Below are 17,548 nucleotides of genomic sequence, written 5' to 3'. Positions count from 1 at the left end.
AAAATCACAACTCTCTGGGTGAAATTTTTCTTTCTCACATCGGTTTTAAATGGCCTCCCCTTTATTCTAAGACTGGGCCTCTGGTTCTGGACTCCCCCAACATTGGGAACATTTTTCCTGCATCTAGCTTGTCCAGTCCTTTTATAATTCTATATGTCTCTAAGATCCCCCTCTCATCCTTCTAAAGTCCAGTGAATACAAGCCTAGTCTTTTCAATCTTTCCTCATATGACAGTCCCTCCATCCCAGGGATCAATCTCTTGAACCTACGCTGCACTCCCTCAATTACAAGGATGTCCTTCCTCAAATTAGGAGTTGGGTTGAAGGGCCTGCTTCCTCTATATTGCTGATATTCCCAATACTGAAATTCTGACTCCTGCATTTCCCCACCATCTCCAAATCTTTGCAATTGATTTTCCTTGTTTTACCAAAATACCTTGAAGTGTTTGTGGGCATAAACCTGCCAGACATTCAGGCCGCTGTGCACCATGGGTGAACGATTATGAGGTGTACAGAGGTTGGATTTCAAGTATTTGTCCACTATACCCATGACAATCTACAGCCATAACCAGATCCACGATCAGTAACTCCACAAGGTGAAATGCTGTCAGAAATGGCAGGAATTTCACAAGTATAATTGAGTTCAGAATCATGCAGTAATATACTCTTTTGGACAATAGAAAGACAGCCTTAATTTATCTTGGAATTATCTGCCCTAGTTTACTTTCGGTGCACAGAGTCCACACCGACCACGATCACCCATACTCTAGTTCCATCCCACTCACCAAGGACAATTTACAGAAGCCAATCAACCTACAAATCTGCACGTCTTTTTGAACGTGGGAGGAAATCAGCACACCTGGAGAAAACCCACGCGGTGACTTTGTACAGATAGCACCCATAGTCAGGATAGAACCTGGGTCTCTGACGCTGTAAGGTAGCAACTCTATTGCTGTGATACTGTGCCACACCATGTCATTGCACAGAACCCTGGATGGCCACAAAAAGGTGAAAATTAAACCAGAGCCTCTCTTCTGTAACTAGGAGTACAATCATTGAATACCAATTATCTCTAAGTTTTCATTCTAATTGCATGGCAGCCTGCCAAGACCAAATTACATGTTTCCCTCATTCATTACAATTGGGTTAAAATCCTGGGATTCTTTCACAAACACCTTTACAGGAGCACTGCCAGAAGATTGGCACCGCCACACTTTCAAACCAAATCAGTAATACACAGTAAGAGTGCCTTTGTAAGCATTGGTCATATCCAGAGAGCAAATATGAATTGTATGCACTACTGTGGTGTACACATTGCCTGCATTTGTCTTTCCTTTTTTCAATAGCAATTTTGAATACCATTAATTTCAGTCAGACAAAATACTGATTAACTGTACTCATGTTCCAGAAATGTTAAACTGTAACCTTGGGCTCAATAAATGTATACAGATAATTACCACAAAGAGTGTTACAAAGGTTTCTTTAATTAGTTCTATCCAAAATGTCCACCGCAGCCCCCCCCCCCCCCCCGGTTCGAAGATCAGATTCCGTATTTGCAGACTGCATGTGGCTAAATCACAGTTAAAACACTTGCATCTAAGTAATACCTCCAATCTTAGGATAGTTCAGTGCTTTGATGGGCAACGGACCCAAAACATCACCTATCCATGTCCTCCCCTGATGTTGCCAGACCTGCTGAGTTACTCCAGCATTTGTGTGTTCTGTGTAAGATTCCAACATCTGTAGTTCATTGTGTCTCTCTTACTTTTGAAGTGTACTTAGAAAGGGAAGCACAGTAGCACAGTGGCTCGATCCAGACTCCGGATGTTATCTGTACGGAGTTTGTGGGCTCTCCCCGTGACCTGCGTGGGTTTTCTCAGAGATCTTCGGTTTCCTCCCATACTCCAAAGACGTACAGGTTTGTAGGTTAATTGGCTTTCTATAAATATAAAAATGTCGCTAGTGTGTGTAGGATAGTGTTAATGTGCGGGGATCGCTGGTCGGAGCGGACACAGTGGGCCGAAGGGCCTATTTCCGCACTGTATCTGTAACTAAACAAATTTAACATTGCAACTGTAACAGCCAATTTGCAATGATGATTTTTTCTTTAATCCATTAATCAGTTAATGTATATATATATATATATATATTGAAGTACCCAACTCTCCCAAGAGAGGAGAAAGGGCCCTAGTTTAGTGTCTCACTGATCACACCTCTCCAGTGTAACACTAAAATATCAACCCAGAATTGATTCTCAAATCATTGACGGAAGGTTTCAATGCACAATCCTTCAGAATTAGAGACAATAGCCATTGCTAAATTCAGGCAAGCAAGTAATTACAATTCAGTCCCAGTCTGAAGAAGGGTCTCGACCCGAAACGTCAACCATTCCTTCTCTCCAGAGATGCTGCCTGTCCCGCCGAGTTACTCCAGCATTTACAATTCCTATACAATTCCTCATCTCCTCATGTGTAGGAAAGAACTGCAGATGCTGGTTTAAAATCGAAGGTCGACACGAAATGCTGGAGTAACTCAGCGGGACAGGCAGCAACTCTGGAGAAAAGGAATGGGTGACATTTTGGGTCGAGGCCCTACTTCATCCTTCCCATCTGGTCCATTGTTGGTGGATCAGGATGATATCAAAACAATTTCTAACAGAGTGTAAAGCACACTAATGTTTACCAAAAAGACCTTTCCAACTGCAGCTACACAATGCCCCCAAGAGTGATGGAATGTGTATTCCAGGTGAGGGAGTCCCATGGGAATTTAGGGTATGCCAAGGATTATGAATGGGGAAAAGACATTGGAGAAAGAAAACCAGGCCTCTAAACACCCTTAGGCTGAACAACCGAGTTTAACTGATGTGAAGCAGAGCAATTTGATAATCACCATGTCACACATATACATCTGTTCAGGAACTGATCTCATTCCTTGTTTAAATAGTCACATTCTATCATACAAGACAAAGCACTCCAATTTCATAATCAGAGAATGAGGTGAACATTTGTATATGTTTTTTAAACATCAGCAGGCCACATTTTTGTCTTTATGTTTTAAGAATTAAAAAAATGAGAAACCCATATCCACAGCTCACCATATCGATCAAAAGGGACATCGTCTTCTACAAATGGTTCAAAATCTTGCCGATGTTTTATCATGAAGTCTACCGTTTCTCTCCGGTGTTTAAGATGGTTCCGAGAATTACCTTCTAGCTGATCACCAAGAGCACGAAACAAACAATTCCTTAAAAAAAAAAACCCAGACAATGTTAGTTAAGCTCATGTCACTACATTAAAATAAATATAAATCAGTGATTTCAGCATTCTCCCCCCCCCCCCCCCCCCAACAACCCCACCCAGGACACTCTCAGTATTTTACCAGAAATCAAGTCATTGAGCAACTAATTGCAAAATAAATCAATGTTTTGTTTGTAAATGTACAATGCAACTGTAGGTAGAATACTACACTACTGTCACAGTGCTATTCATTGTCACAGTACTACAGCTATTTTTTGAAATATATTCTTCCTCCAATTGAAGACCATCAAGCCCACCAATCTACACCATTTCCTTAGAACAGTGTTTCTTAAACATCTTAGCCTCACTACATCTTGAACAATTGGAACCTAATGTCCCAATTTTTTTATACCCAATATGTGCAGGAAGGAACTGCAGATGCTGGTTTAAACCAAAGATAGACACAAAATGCTGGAGTAACTCAGCAGGACAGGCAATATTCCTAGAGAGAAGGAATGGGTGATGTTTCAGGTCGAGATCCAGAAGGGTCTCGACCCAAAACATCACCCATTCCTTCTCTCCGTACTCAATACCCTGACTGATGATGGCCAATGTACCAAAAGCCTTCTTTACCACCCTATTTATCCGTGACGCCATTTTCAGAGAACAGTGTACCAGTACTCCGAGTTCTCTCGGCTCTACAACGTTCCCAAAGGACCCAGCATTCACTGTGAAGGTCCTGCCCTGGTTTGACTTCCCAAAACACAACATCTCACATTTATCTGCATTAAAGTACAATAGCATTCTTCAGCTCATTTACCCAGCTGATCAAGATCATGCTGTAATTTAGGAAATAATCTACAATGAAAAGGTTTCCTAATGGTAAATTTTCTGATCATCGATATGGAAACGAGCAAAAACAATAAAAAAGGACAGGGCAATGGGATTAGAATAGATGGGTAGAATTATACTACCACTGTAACATAAACAGAATGGACTTGTCAAGAAGTAAATTCTGTGAGGTGCATTTTAAAGTACAAGAACCTGCAGAATATTTCAAGGCTGTAATCTAGCATACAATTCCATGAATTATGACAATTTTACCAGAGTATCACCATGAATTGTTGAATGTCCCACACCCTTAAAGCACATTTAATATGCAATTCTGCAATGCTTACAAGGAGTTCAGGGACAGGATCATTTCTGTTTGCAGCATTCAGGGTCTCAGAGCTGGAATTTACAAGTAGCAGTTATAAAGTGCCCTCAATGTAGAAAACTAAAGGCGATCTGTAAAGGAGAAATATAAGAGCATGGATGTAAAGTACTGAATGCAAATAATCTGGTTGAAAAATTGAATCTCAATAGAGGAAGAAAGAGAAAAGAAGCAACCATAATTTTGGGAGCAAATTCCAGATAAATTAGGCAAAAAGAGCACTACAGATCACAATTTGGAGAATGGAGAGTTATGTCAGGAGCAGGTGGGGGTGGGGGGTGGTGGGGAAGGGGAGGAGGAGAAAAAAAAAGGGGGGGTCTGGAGTAGTGGAGCTGGAAGCAGTTATAGAGGTAACCACGTAAGATAATCATCAATTTTAAATACCATTCTGTACAACTTATACAGGGAGCGATGGCAGATTCTGTTTTGCATGACCTACACAGAAAGCTGGTGGCCTCATTATATCTGGGTATCTTCACATAATTTTATATGCAGAGCATTGCAGCTAACTGGCTTCGACTCCAACCCTAAACAATTTGCACAATTTCAATGAATTGCCATTGTCTTTTTACTTAGTATCTTACAAGATAGATCAGCTCCTATATACATAAAGTGATCAACATCTGTGGTCAATGATATTAAGCTATAAACACACTTTCATCTATTACAAATAGCAATATTCAAGATCATAAGTGATAAAGGCAGAATTAGGCCATTCAGCCCATCGTCCGCTCCGCCATTCAATCATGGCTGATCTATCTCTCCCTCCTAACCCCATTCTCCTGCCCTCTACCCATAACCCCAGGCACACGTACTAATCAAGAATTTAACTATCTCTGCTGTAAAAATATCCATTGACTTGGCTTCCACAGCCTTCTGTGGCAAAGAATTCCACAGATTCATCACCCACTGACCAAAGAAATTCCTCCTCATCTCCTTCCTAAAAGAGCATCCTTTAATTCTGAGGCTATGACATCTAGTCATAGACTCTTCCACTATTGGAAACATCCTCTCCACATCCGCTCTATCCAAGTCTTTCACTATTCTGTAAGTGTCAATGAGTTCCCTCCCCCTCATCCTTCTAAACTCCGGCGAGTACAGGCCCAGTGCCGTCAAACACTCATTGCAAACCAGGTTAATATTAGCAAACACAATTGCATCAAAATACTTTCATTGCTAATTTTGCAAGTTAACATTATAATTAAACAAAAATTCGAGCATTTTTAATTTTAATTGGCAACAAGTCATAGAAATATCAAAAGTCAAGATAGTTTTTTTTTTTAAATGTCTGAAGTAACAGTATAAGCTATTTGAAAGATTGTGCATTTCATTTCATATTGAGAGAGTTATCACAGCATTTTTAGTCCAGGCATTTTAAGTGAAACCAGGATAAAACATAATCTGGGCCTCAAGGGCCTAAACTTACAAAAAGGCAGAAATAATGCAGACCATAAAAATACTGCAATTTCTGGAAATTTGAATTTGAAATAGAATGCTGGAAATACTGTTCCCAGACTTACTGAGTGCTTCCAGCAGTTTATTTTTATTTTTATCCGACATTGAAAATGTACAGCCTCGACTTCTGTTCGTATACCATTATTGCATGATGCTAAGGTAATATTGACTAACTTCAAGTTTGCAATAGGGCAGTTTTTGTTTTACTAAAGTTGGGCTCACAAATCTGATTTCCCAGCATGATGCAATTTATAAACAACATTTTCATAGTCTGGAGAGTTTAAACTCAAACTGTTATTGATTGCATAGCTAACTGTCATAGCAAACCGCGAATCACTCAGTTACTTTGTGCAATGCAGTTTATAGAGTCATAATGTCGTACAGCGTGAAAACAGGCCCTTTGGCCCAAAACCCTCTAAACCCATCATATCCATGTACCTGTCCAAATGTTTCTTAAATGTTATCCTCAACTACCTCCTCTGGCAGCTCAATCCATATACCCAACACCCTTTGTGTAAAAAAAAAAGCTACCCTTCAGGTTCCTATTAAATCTTTCCTCCCTCACCTTAAACCCCTGTGCTCTGGTTCTCAATTCCCCTACTCTGGGCAAGTGAATATGCATTTACTCGATCTATTTCTCTCATGATTTTATGATCATCCCTCATCCTCCTGCGCTCCAAGGAATAAAGTCCTAGCTTGCTCAACCTCACCCTGTAGTTCAGGCCCTCGAGTCCTGGTAGCATCCTCATAAATCTTCTCTTTCCAACTTGGAAAGAGGTTGTTATATGATAGTTCAAACAAAACAGTGAGTAACACAAATATCAGCTCTTTCAGAACATCGGAAATACCTTGCAATTGACCAAAGGGTTTGGAATTTTGCCCTCTCCCAAATTGGATTAAAGTTAATGTTACGTGCAATATAGGAATCAAAGACGTGAAGTATCATTAGCAGCCACATGTTTACAGATCAAAAGAATAGCACAGAACACAACAGCACAGGAACAGGTCCTCTGCTTTGGCCCACAATGTCTGTGCCAAACATGACACCAAGCTTAAAAAATCTCCAGAACTACAGATGCTGGAATCTTGAGCAAAACACAAGGAGAAACTAATCTCATCTGCCTGCTCATGGTCCATATTCCTCCATTCCCTATGACTACTAAAGTTAGATAGTGCTTGAGCAACGAAACAATCAGCAGCACTAAATAACCAATTTCACTCAAGAGACCAAATGATTTGATATGAAAAGTCAGATCTGAGTATGGGCAATCTGCACTGGTTTTGATTACAATGTGTATTATTGTGACTTCCCAGGATGTTGATCTTGCTTCAACAGGATTGAAACTGCTTGCATAGTGGGTGAAAATGATGCACCATAAGACGACCATCCTTACCCATCTCCAGGCACCTCTCGGAGTTTGAGCCCCATGGCTAACAGCTGGTTGGCAAAGCTGACAAACTCCTCATCCTCTGGCCCACCCTGGCTCCTGTTCTTCCTCTCCTTGGCCAGGGCTCGCCTCGCTGCCTTCTCGTCCCTCTTCCGCTCCAACTCCAGCTTCTTGTTGTTCCTGGTCTTCACCAGCTGCTTCTTGGACATGGTTCTGAGTCAGCCCCCCCTCCACCCTACTCCACCCCACCTTGAACAGGGATTAGAGAGTCCGAGGGCAGAGGGTCACCATGGCAACCGGCCAAACCTGAGGGAGGGAGGCTGGAGGAGAGGGGGTGGGGGATGAAAATAGGTGCCCGGAGTCACGACCTCACTCTTTCCACCTCAAAATGGAGGGAACTCAAGCCCTGAAAGAGAGAAAATGAGTTATTTACTGAGAGTAGGTGAGTGACTATAACCCATGCCATGTTGCGGAGAGAAGCCGGGCAGGCTCAGCAACACCCCCAATTGTGATCATCTTTTGACGCAACAAGAGCTGCTGCTGATTTTATTCTTTGCAATTAAAAAAAAAAAAAAGGCGAGTTTGGCCTAGAGGTATGTCCGAGACCTCGGGCTTGCGTGCTGGCGCTGCCCGCTGAGAGGTCACCGGCGCTCGGCCACCGCCCGGCCCGGCACCGCCGCCGCTTCTGTGAGGGGAAGGGAAAGGAGAGGGAAGGTTTAATCTGAGGGAGCCGCGGCCCAGAACCGAACATGAAGCGAAGCGCCCTCACCAGACACCGGCCTGGAGTCGGTCGGCTGCCGTCCAGGATGCGGCAGAGCACGGATCTCGCCTGCCTGCCCGCCCGCCCTCCCTCCATGGACAGGCAACGAGACGCACAGCTCTCCAGCCCCTCCCCGGGCCTGAACTCCCACCTTGTGTGTGTGTGTCCGTCCCTTTGCCGCTCTGTCCCGGGCAAAAAACTAAGGTCAACCTGCCCCCATCCGAGCACAATTTTAACCTGCTCCAATCCCAGCCCGTCCCAATCGTAATCAACGCATTCTGCTTAACTTGTCCCAATCATAAGCCACACAATCTCAGCTCAACCTACCCCAAACCCAGCCTGTCCCAAACATAACCCATTCTCCCTCCCTCCCTCAACCCGCTCCAGTCCACAACCTGTCCTAGTCATAATCCTAACAATCTCTGCACAACCTAGCCCAATGCCAGTATTGGAGAGGGGTATTCTCAGACTATCTTTGATTGGATTTTGCTGGCTCTACCTTGCACTAAATATTATTCCCTTATCATGTATCTATACAGTGTAAATGGCTCGATTGTAATCATATGTTGTCTTTCTGCTGACTGGATAGCACGCAACAAAAGCTTTTCACTGTACCTCAGTACACGTGACAATAAACTAAACTAAACTGTGGGAAGCAAAAAGGGGAGAGGGAAAGGGCGAAGATGTGGCTGGTGGTGGAATCCCTTTGGAGCTGGAGGAAGTGGTGAAGGTTGGGGTTCAGAACACCAGGATCAGGAACACTGAGGCACAATCTCAGGGGCAGCTCACAATCACTCCTGCCTCACAGAGCCAGAGACCTGGGTTCAATGCTGACTACGGGTGCTGTCCAAGCTGTGTTTGTACGTTCCCCCTGCGACTGTGGGTTTTCTCCGGGTGATCCTGTTTCCTCCCATATTCCAAAGGCGTGCAGGTTTCTGGATTAATTGGCTTCTCTAAATTGCCCCTGGTGTGTAGCATACGAAAGTGGTGTCACATAGAACTAATGTATGGTAGAGTCAGAAGAAGGGTCTCGACCCAAAACGTCACCCATTCCTTCTTTCCAGAGATGCTGCCTATCCCACTGAGTTACTCCAGCATTTTGTGTCTACCTTCCATTTAGACCAGCATCTGCAGTTCTTTCCTACACACTAATGTATGGTTGATCAATGGTTGGGTGTGGACTCAGTGGGCCAAAGGGCCTGTTGGAATGCTGTATCTCTAAACTCTAAACTATACTCTAAACAATCCTCAACCATGAAGGACTGCTTACGAAGAAGAAGCGCTGAGAACGTAGGTATTATTCCTGGTTTCACAAACCCAAAAGATTTATCTCCAAAATGGGGAGAAACTCCCCAAATTGCTTGGAAACTGGGGAACAATTAAGATTAAAACATGTGGTGGAGCAAATGGCAATTATGAAATTCACTCCATAAATATGCAGATGATTGCTGGTGTCACAGGCAGTGTCAAAATGTGTGGGTTTAAATTAATCTGTTCTATCCATAATAATGAGCTGCTCTAGTGTTTCAGCTGACCTCTGGATAAGCATTCACTGTTGTGTTAAAATTGGTGAGATGTGTGCAATATTGTGGGCTGTAGGCGTAGATTATCAGTTTACTGCTTGCTCGTAATTAAAAGGTAGAATCTTAGATGGTGAGCAAAATGGTTCCTGCACCACTCATTGCAAACGTCACAGGTGAATTGGCAGTAAGAACATGCCCAAGATAAAAAATACTCTTGAAGCAATAAAAATGTATGAAGAGCATTGCTCATAGATAACTGGAAATTTTATTAATCACAGTGATGCAAAATCATAGGCTTAGATATAGTTTAAAAATCCATTTTAGCTCCTCCATCAAAATTTAAAAAAGCACACAAACTCTTTATGTCAATTTTCTGGTATTTTAAAGATTCTGGGTTTGTTTGGTAGTGGGAACTATTTGTCCTTTGCATAAAGAAATGCTTCCTGATATTTGTGTTGAACATTCCTTTCCCTAGTTTTAAACCCTTTTCTGGCCCCAGGTATTCTTAGTTTAGAGATAGGGTATGGAAACAGGTTAGGGTTGCCAACTGTCCCGTGTTAGCCGGGACATCCCGTATTTTGGGCGAAATTGGTTTGTCCCGTAAGGGACCGCCCTTGTCCCGTATTAGGCCCAGGGGGCACTGTAGGCCCGGACGCTGGAGTGGTGCTGCCTTTCCTGGAGACTGGCCCGGCGCTTCAATCCGTGGGCGCTGCACGGACTTTAACATCGTGGAGTTGCGATCCTTTGCCGAGGATCGACTGTGGAGAGAGCTCCAACCGCGAGGCCTGTGGACTTTAACACCGTGAAGCCCGCAGTCTCTGGTAAGAAGAGGCCGACTCGGGAACTCCAATGCCTCGGTGAGTGTTTCAATCCGTCCCGGCGCCGGAGTTTCGATCATCCCGACGCGAGGGCCTCGGACATTGGACCGTCGGCAGTGGCGACTGTGGATGGTTCAACAGTCGCTGTCCAGTGCTCATTACAGACCAGTACAACATGCAATTTTACTGTGATATTTTTTTGGTTTGTACACATAAAAATATAATGCATATAATATAATATAATGCAATATAATATTATTAATGCAACATTCTGCGTATTCTCTTTGTTATTGTTCCACTGTGCTTTAACATGTTCATTTTCAAATACATCAGAAGTAATAAATATTGACAACAATTTATTAAATTTGGTGTGTTGAATTTATTGACACACCATTTATGCTATTTCAATATTGTTTTTTAAAATGTATTTCCTTTAACTTTATCTGGAGTGATCACAGGGGAAGACACACGAGCACACAGCAGCTAGGACTCAATACAACACAAGGTGGAGCTAGTAGTCTCATCATTCATTGAGTGTTCTGTAGGATGGCACTAAGATGAAATACCACCTTGTAAAAAGCACATATTCAAATACCCTGTACACTGTTTATTCACAAGCGTAGAGCTACTGCTCCATTTATTAGGGCAGCATGGTGGCGCAGCGGTAGAGTTGCTGTCTTACAGCGAATGCAGTGCCGGAGACCCGGGTTCGATCCCGACTATGGGTGCTGTCTGTACGGAGTTTGTACGTTCTCCCCGGTACCTGCGTGGGTTTTCTCCAAGATCTTCGGTTTCCTCCCACACTTGTTTGTAGGTAATTGGCTTGGTAAATGTAAAAATTGTCCCTAGTGGGTATAGGATAGTGTTAATGTGCGGGGATCGCTGGTCGGTGCGGACCCGGTGGGCCGAAGGGCCTGTTTCCACGCTGTATCTCTAAACTAAACTAAACTAATATGTGAGGAAAAATGTTTCTTTCATATTTTGGTAAGCAAACCTGGCAGTGCCTGGTTTAAAAAAAAATTGTGCTTTGCATGCCTCCTTAATCTCTGGAAAGTGGGTGTTATGTTGGAGGGGAAAGGGTGGGTCTAGTCATTGGTCAGGAGGAGTTAAGGTCATGTTTTATGTAGATCTTCCCACTATCAATAACTGTTGAATCCACTGTGTACAGGATCTTGGGAAGAGTGAAGTCAAAGAACCCTCCCCTAAGAAATTATGGTTCATGCATGTTTTTACATAACAAGGTTTTTTTTAGTTTTTAGAAATACAGCGTGGAAAGAGGCCCTTCTGCCCACACTGACCAATGCTCACCCGGACACTAGTTCTCTCCTACCCACTAGGGACAATTTACGGAAGCCAATTAACCTACAAACCCGCTCGTCTTTGGAATGTGGGAGGAAACCAAAGCACCCGGAGGAAACCCACGCGGTCACAGGGAGAACGTGCAAACTCTGTACAGACAGCACCCATAGTCAGGATCCAACCCATGTCTCTTTATCTGAATTCATTGCTGTAATCCCTCGGGCACTTAAAGCTCTGGAATTTAAAAAAAAGGGAAAACTTAAAAGTTTAACTTGATGCAATGTTAATGCGTAACACGCTGCAGACTTTATTCCGGAGTTTACTGTGACCTGCTGCCATCATCAAGGGGCTGAAACCTATAAAGACGGAGGCACAGTAGTTCGCCAAGGCCAACAAAAAGCCAGTGGCAGGGCCGCCATTATGGTTGTAGTAATACACTGCCACCAAGTGTGTGCCCGAGCACAGGACGAACAGTGAGACCAACGCCATGATTAACTTTGTTGCTGTTCGCTCCACGTGTACGCTGTGTAGGTGATCATCTGCAATAGACCTGATGTGCTCGTTGAGGTAGTACACAGTGCTGAGGTTGGTGCAAATCATCAGGACAATGGGCAGGAACTCGTGCAGGATGAGAGTGATTCCTGCAAATATGATGCCGTCTCGCTGAGTCGGGAACTTCCAGGAACAGGTGAGGAAAGGTTCCTCGGTGGTGCTGACCAACATCAACTTCTTGGTGTGATTCACACCGATCTTCTCGGTGAAGATAAAAGCTGGGATGGAGTAGAGAAAATTAACAAACCACACCCCGCTTAATATCACCACCACGTAGATGATCTCCCTCATCTTTGTGCTCAGATGGAAGTGTTGTTTTATCTTCAGAAAGTGGAAGTAACTGAGACAGAAGGTGACCCAAACGCTAACACACTTCAGCCACAGCCAAAGGAACATGAACACTTTGCACCAGCTGAGGTTCAGGGACATTTTCACTCCCGACTCCGTAATAAAGAGCAGGATGTTTCGAAAAGTCGAAATCAGTAGATTGACGGTGGCGAGGTTTGCTAGAATGATGTCCGAAGCAACCAGGGTGTGGTGATCCAGGGATGTGGCTAATATTGTCACCAACACCAGTACATTGCCCAAAATCCCCAGAAATACCAGAATACCGTACACGATGAGCTGACCGGAACTCCTAAATTCCATCCCCTTCGCTTTTGGATCCTTAGATCTCAAAAGCAGCACCTGCAATAGATTAAACATAGCTGTGCTGTAAAGTGATATATGTTTTATGCAAAGACAATGAACTGCGGATGCTGGAATCTAGAGCAAAACACAGAGTGCTGGAGGGACCCAGCGGGTCAGGCGGCATCTGTGGAGGAAATGGACAAACAATGTTTCGTGTAGGCACACACCCTTCTCCAGACTGAGAAGGCATCCAACCCAAAATGTCGTCTGTCAAGCAGGTATAATGAGTGAATGGAAACCAAACAGTATCTATTGTTTATAATGAGAATACTAAAGTTGGGAAGTTCTGCCTCAGTTATAAAGAGCATTGGTGAGATAATATTGGGAATTCATGTACAGTATTCTCCTTATTTAAACAAAATTATAAATCTTGTTGCAAGCAAAACAGAGTTTTCTGCACTGATCCCTGGAATGGGCAGGTTGCCTTTTGTGAAAAGATTCGCCAGACTGGACTTGTATCCTTTGGAGTTTTGGAGAAAGAGTCATAAATGCATTGAACCACACAAGGTCTTGAAGGGACTTAACAGGGTAGATATGGAGAGCATGTTTCCTCATGGAAGATCTTAAACCAAGGGTCACGGTGTGAAGATAAGGAATCACTCATTTACGACAGAGTTGAGGCAGAATTGTTCTTGTTTGGCGTAGAAACAAGGAACTGCTGATGCTGGTTTACAAAGAAAGACACAAAGTGCTGGAGTAACTCAGCATCTCTGGAGGGCATGGATAGGTGACCCTTCTTCAGTCCCGACCCAAAATGTCACCGGTCCATGCTCTTCAGAGATGCTGCCTGACCCGCTGAGTTACTCCAACACTTTGTGTCTTTTTTTGTTCCTGAATGGGTTGTGAGTTTTTCTCTGAACTCTTTCTTCACGGGTTATTTCAGGCTGTTGGCTCCCTCAAGTGTCCATCCATTTCCCATGTGAAGACCCTGATTGATTCTGTTTCCAGTACCCTTGCTGGCAGCAAGTCAAACTTCCCGGGAAAGACGTTTTTCCTGAAACCTTTCTTGTATCTTGTGCTCAAAATGTAATCTGTGTCCTCTAGTCCTTGAAAAACATGCTAATAGCACAGCTGCTCTATCTAAACCAGACATCTCTGTTCCTGGACACTCTTTAGATTGTATTCATTGTACGTTCTGTCTCTTTATTCTTTCTGTCTAAATATGCCCTTGGCTTGAATATGAGCGGAATAATGAGTGTGGGCTGAGTCTTAAGTAAGATTTACTAATGGAACACAACACACCACTGAAGTTTTGACAAAGAGCTGGGAATTACTGTGTAGGAGGTTGTCAAGATTTCTTTTTTATATTTTGCAGCAATATAATACATGCCTTTTTCAATTATTTTAACTGATGTTATGCTCCTCATTTAATGCCATGCACCTTCCCTAAATGAAGAAGCATTTTGGTAAACTACATCAAGCACTGTTTCCAGGCTTTGCTGTACCAATCAAATTGGAAATGCATTACCAATAATTCCCAGAAGCAGCTGGTCTTGCCATAATATCTGCCAACCACTGAGGCTACACATGCATAGACCGAAACGAAACTGCAAAGAGTTGTGGATGTCGCCCAGTCCATCTTAGACCAGATTTCCCCACCAGTTGACTTCATCTACACTTCACGCTGCTTGAAACAAACGCACAGCCACCATAAAGAAAGACTTGTCCCACACCATGAACCCTTCTGCTCCCGTCCGACAGTATTTACAGAAACTTGAAAGTGCGCACCACCAGACTCAGTAACAGCTTCTTCTCCTCTGTTATTAAGCTTCTGAACGTTTCATCCATAAACTAGGGTACTGTCCAATTCACATCAACCCCATTGCAGACATTGGACTTTGGCCAAAGAACTGGTGCGCTACGATGCTGAGAACTACATTCCGCATTCTGCATCTTCCCCTTTGCTCTACCTATTGTACTTGAGTTTGATTGTATTTATATATAGCATTATCTGATATGATGAGTTGGCATGCATAAGCAATGCTTTTCACTGTGTCTTGTACACATAAGTCCACATAAGTCCACAGCAGCTCTTTCCAGGATCAATACAACTCTGAGAGAATGAAAAGAGTCCTACAGCATGGAAACTGGACCACTAATCCCGTTTTATTCGCCACACACTCCTACCATACCCCCCACCCACCTGTACCCTAGATTCCATCACCTACCTACACACTAGGGTCGATTTACAGTTGCCAGTTAACCTATCATCCTGCTCATCTTAGGGATATTGGAGGAATCCGGGGCTCCCAGAGGAAACCCACGTGGTCACGTGGGGAGAATGTGCAAACTCCACATAGACAGCACCAGAGGCAGGAATAGAAGCCGCGTTACTGGAGACGTGAGGCAGCAGCTCTACCAACTGTGATGCCCCAAATTCAATCCACTTCCCTCTGCAATTTAAATTTAATCCTGTAAATTTATTTTCTCTTTCAACTCTTCATCTAATTCTTTTTGGGGGTTACTTTCAAGTTTATATTCATCCCCGCCTGCCAAACCACTTTCAGTATAAAAATATTTTCACTCATATTGTTTCTGGATCTCTTGCCAAGGAACTTTGGGCAGATTTCCAGTGAGAATGATCTTGTTATCTCCCCACCATTGCAGAATAGAGCTAAATGCATTGTCACGGGATAGTCGAAAGCTTAAGTTTGTTTTAGAGTCATAGAGTGATACAGTGTAGAAACAGGCCCTTCGGCCCAACTTGCCCACACCGGCCAACATGTCCCATCTACACTAGTCCCACCTGCCTGCATTTGGCCCATATCCCTCTAAACTTGTCTTGAGTACAGTTTTGTGGGTGCTAGTAAATCTCAGGTACTTTGTCCATGTGTCAATTCCCAAGTGGAAGGAAGATTATTCACATTTGGTTTAAGATAGCAAGAGGTTAAAGTATATGATGGTCTTTGCTGGAGATATAACAACAAGTATACAATTAAACAACAAGCAAACAACTAACTCCTTTAGCTACGTATTTTTAGCTGATTAAGTAGGTTGCCTGTTAGTATTCTTAACAGATTTGAAGGCTCAAGACGTGATTTCTGCCAAACCTGCGCTAAATTCTCAAGAGCTAGCAGGATGTCTCATTAAGGAAGTAGTTAACACTCCATAATGGAGAAAGGAAAACTGTATGTAATAGAGAAAGATCAATTATGATGGCCAGCTTTACCGCAAAAACGTAAAGCTTATGGTTTTCATTGTTTGATAATCTTTTTATTTCTGGTTGTGATTGTTGGTGAAGACACTAATTAATACCACATGTTATATCCTGGCATTTTAACATTTACAGGTGGTCACTCTGGGACATTAACTGTAATAATAAACCTTAATTTGGTTACCAGGAAATTCTACGGCTAATACAAAACAAAAGATGGGAAAAAACTATGCCTGTACAACAAGCTGGTCATCTCCTTGATGTTAATTAGGAACTGTCAATTGGCGGCAGAGTGGCACAGCTGGTAGAGGTTTTGCCTCACAGCTCCAGAGACCTGGGTTCGCTCCTGACCTCAGGTGCTCTCTGTGTGGAATTTGCAAGTTCTCCCTGTGACCACGAGGGATCCCCCAGTGCACATCCCAAAAACGTGCGAGTTTGCATTGTTAATTGGCCACTGTGAAGTTGCCCCTCATGCATGGGACTGGATGAGAAAGCGGGATAAAATAAAACTAGCGTGAACGGGTGATCAATGTTCAGTGTGGACTCAGTTTGTCCGAACAGCCTGTTTCCACGCTGCATATCAAAAACTAAACTGTAAAAAAACTAAAACTAAACCAAATTATCTACATTATTTAGGGGAGGGCTAGAATAGACAATAGACAATAGGTGCAGGAGGAGGCCATTCAACCCTTCGAGCCAGCACCACCATTCAATGTGATCATGGCTGATCATTCTCAATCAGTACCCCGTTCCCGCCTTCTCCCCATACCCCCTGAATCCGCTATCCTTAAGAGCTCTATCCAGCTCTCTCTTGAATGCATTCAGAGAATTGGCCTCCACTGCCTTCTGAGGCAGAGAATTCCACAGATTCACAACTCTCTGACTGAAAATGTTTTTCCTCATCTCAGTTCTAAATGGCCTACCCCTTATTCTTAAACTGTGGCCCCTTGTTCTGGACTCCCCCAACATTGGGAACATGTTTCCTGCCTCTAATGTGTCCAATCCCTTAATAATCTTATACGTTTCGATAAGATCTCCTCTCATCCTTCTAAATTCCAGTGTATACAAGCCTAGTCGCTCCAGTCTTTCAACATATGATAGTCCCGCCATTCCGGGAATTAACCTAGTAAACCTACGCTGCATGCCCTCAATAGCAAGAATATCCTTCCTCAAATTTGGAGACCAAAACTGCACACAGTACTCCAGGTGCGGTCTCACTAGGGCCCTGTACAACTGCAGAAGGACCTCTTTGCTCCTACACTCAACTCCTCGAATCTGGGAGAGTTCATGGCAAAATTAGGAGAATAAAACGGGATCGCTGTAGGATTAGTTTAAATAGGTGATCGATGGTTGCCAAGGACTCGGTGGACTGAAGATCCTTTTCCATGCTCTGTGATTCTATAAAAGTAGAGTAAAAAAGTAATGGGAGGGTGAAATTATGTACAAAGAGGATGGAAATGG

General features: G+C 43.2%; 2 protein-coding genes across 5 annotated transcripts in view; both read right to left on the bottom strand.

Annotated features, from left to right (window-relative positions):
- Positions 1-8,335, bottom strand: part of otud3 (OTU deubiquitinase 3) — a 29,856-nt gene extending 21,521 nt beyond the window's left edge. For 2 of the 4 annotated variants that reach the window (XM_078425168.1, XM_078425170.1), the window contains exons 1-3: positions 8,061-8,196; positions 7,298-7,697; positions 3,094-3,242 (exon numbers count right to left, since the gene is read on the bottom strand). In XM_078425168.1, coding sequence (XP_078281294.1) covers positions 3,094-3,242; positions 7,298-7,500 — 352 coding nt within the window. In that variant the 5' untranslated portion in view covers positions 7,501-7,697; positions 8,061-8,196. The other 2 variants (XM_078425169.1, XM_078425171.1) reach the window with 2 other exon arrangements.
- Positions 8,336-11,958: 3,623 nt separating this feature from the next.
- On the bottom strand, positions 11,959-12,891 carry LOC144608091 (olfactory receptor class A-like protein 4). The gene has a single exon (XM_078425417.1). It carries the CDS (start codon positions 12,889-12,891, stop codon positions 11,959-11,961), a length of 933 nt encoding a protein of 310 aa, XP_078281543.1.
- Positions 12,892-17,548: the final 4,657 nt, after the last annotated feature.

The sequence above is a fragment of the Rhinoraja longicauda genome, chromosome 30 (genome assembly GCF_053455715.1).
Source record: "Rhinoraja longicauda isolate Sanriku21f chromosome 30, sRhiLon1.1, whole genome shotgun sequence".
NCBI classification, from domain to species: Eukaryota; Metazoa; Chordata; class Chondrichthyes; order Rajiformes; family Arhynchobatidae; genus Rhinoraja; species Rhinoraja longicauda.
The sequence above is the reverse complement of the archived record's forward strand: the minus strand, read 5'-3'. Positions and strand labels throughout refer to the sequence as shown.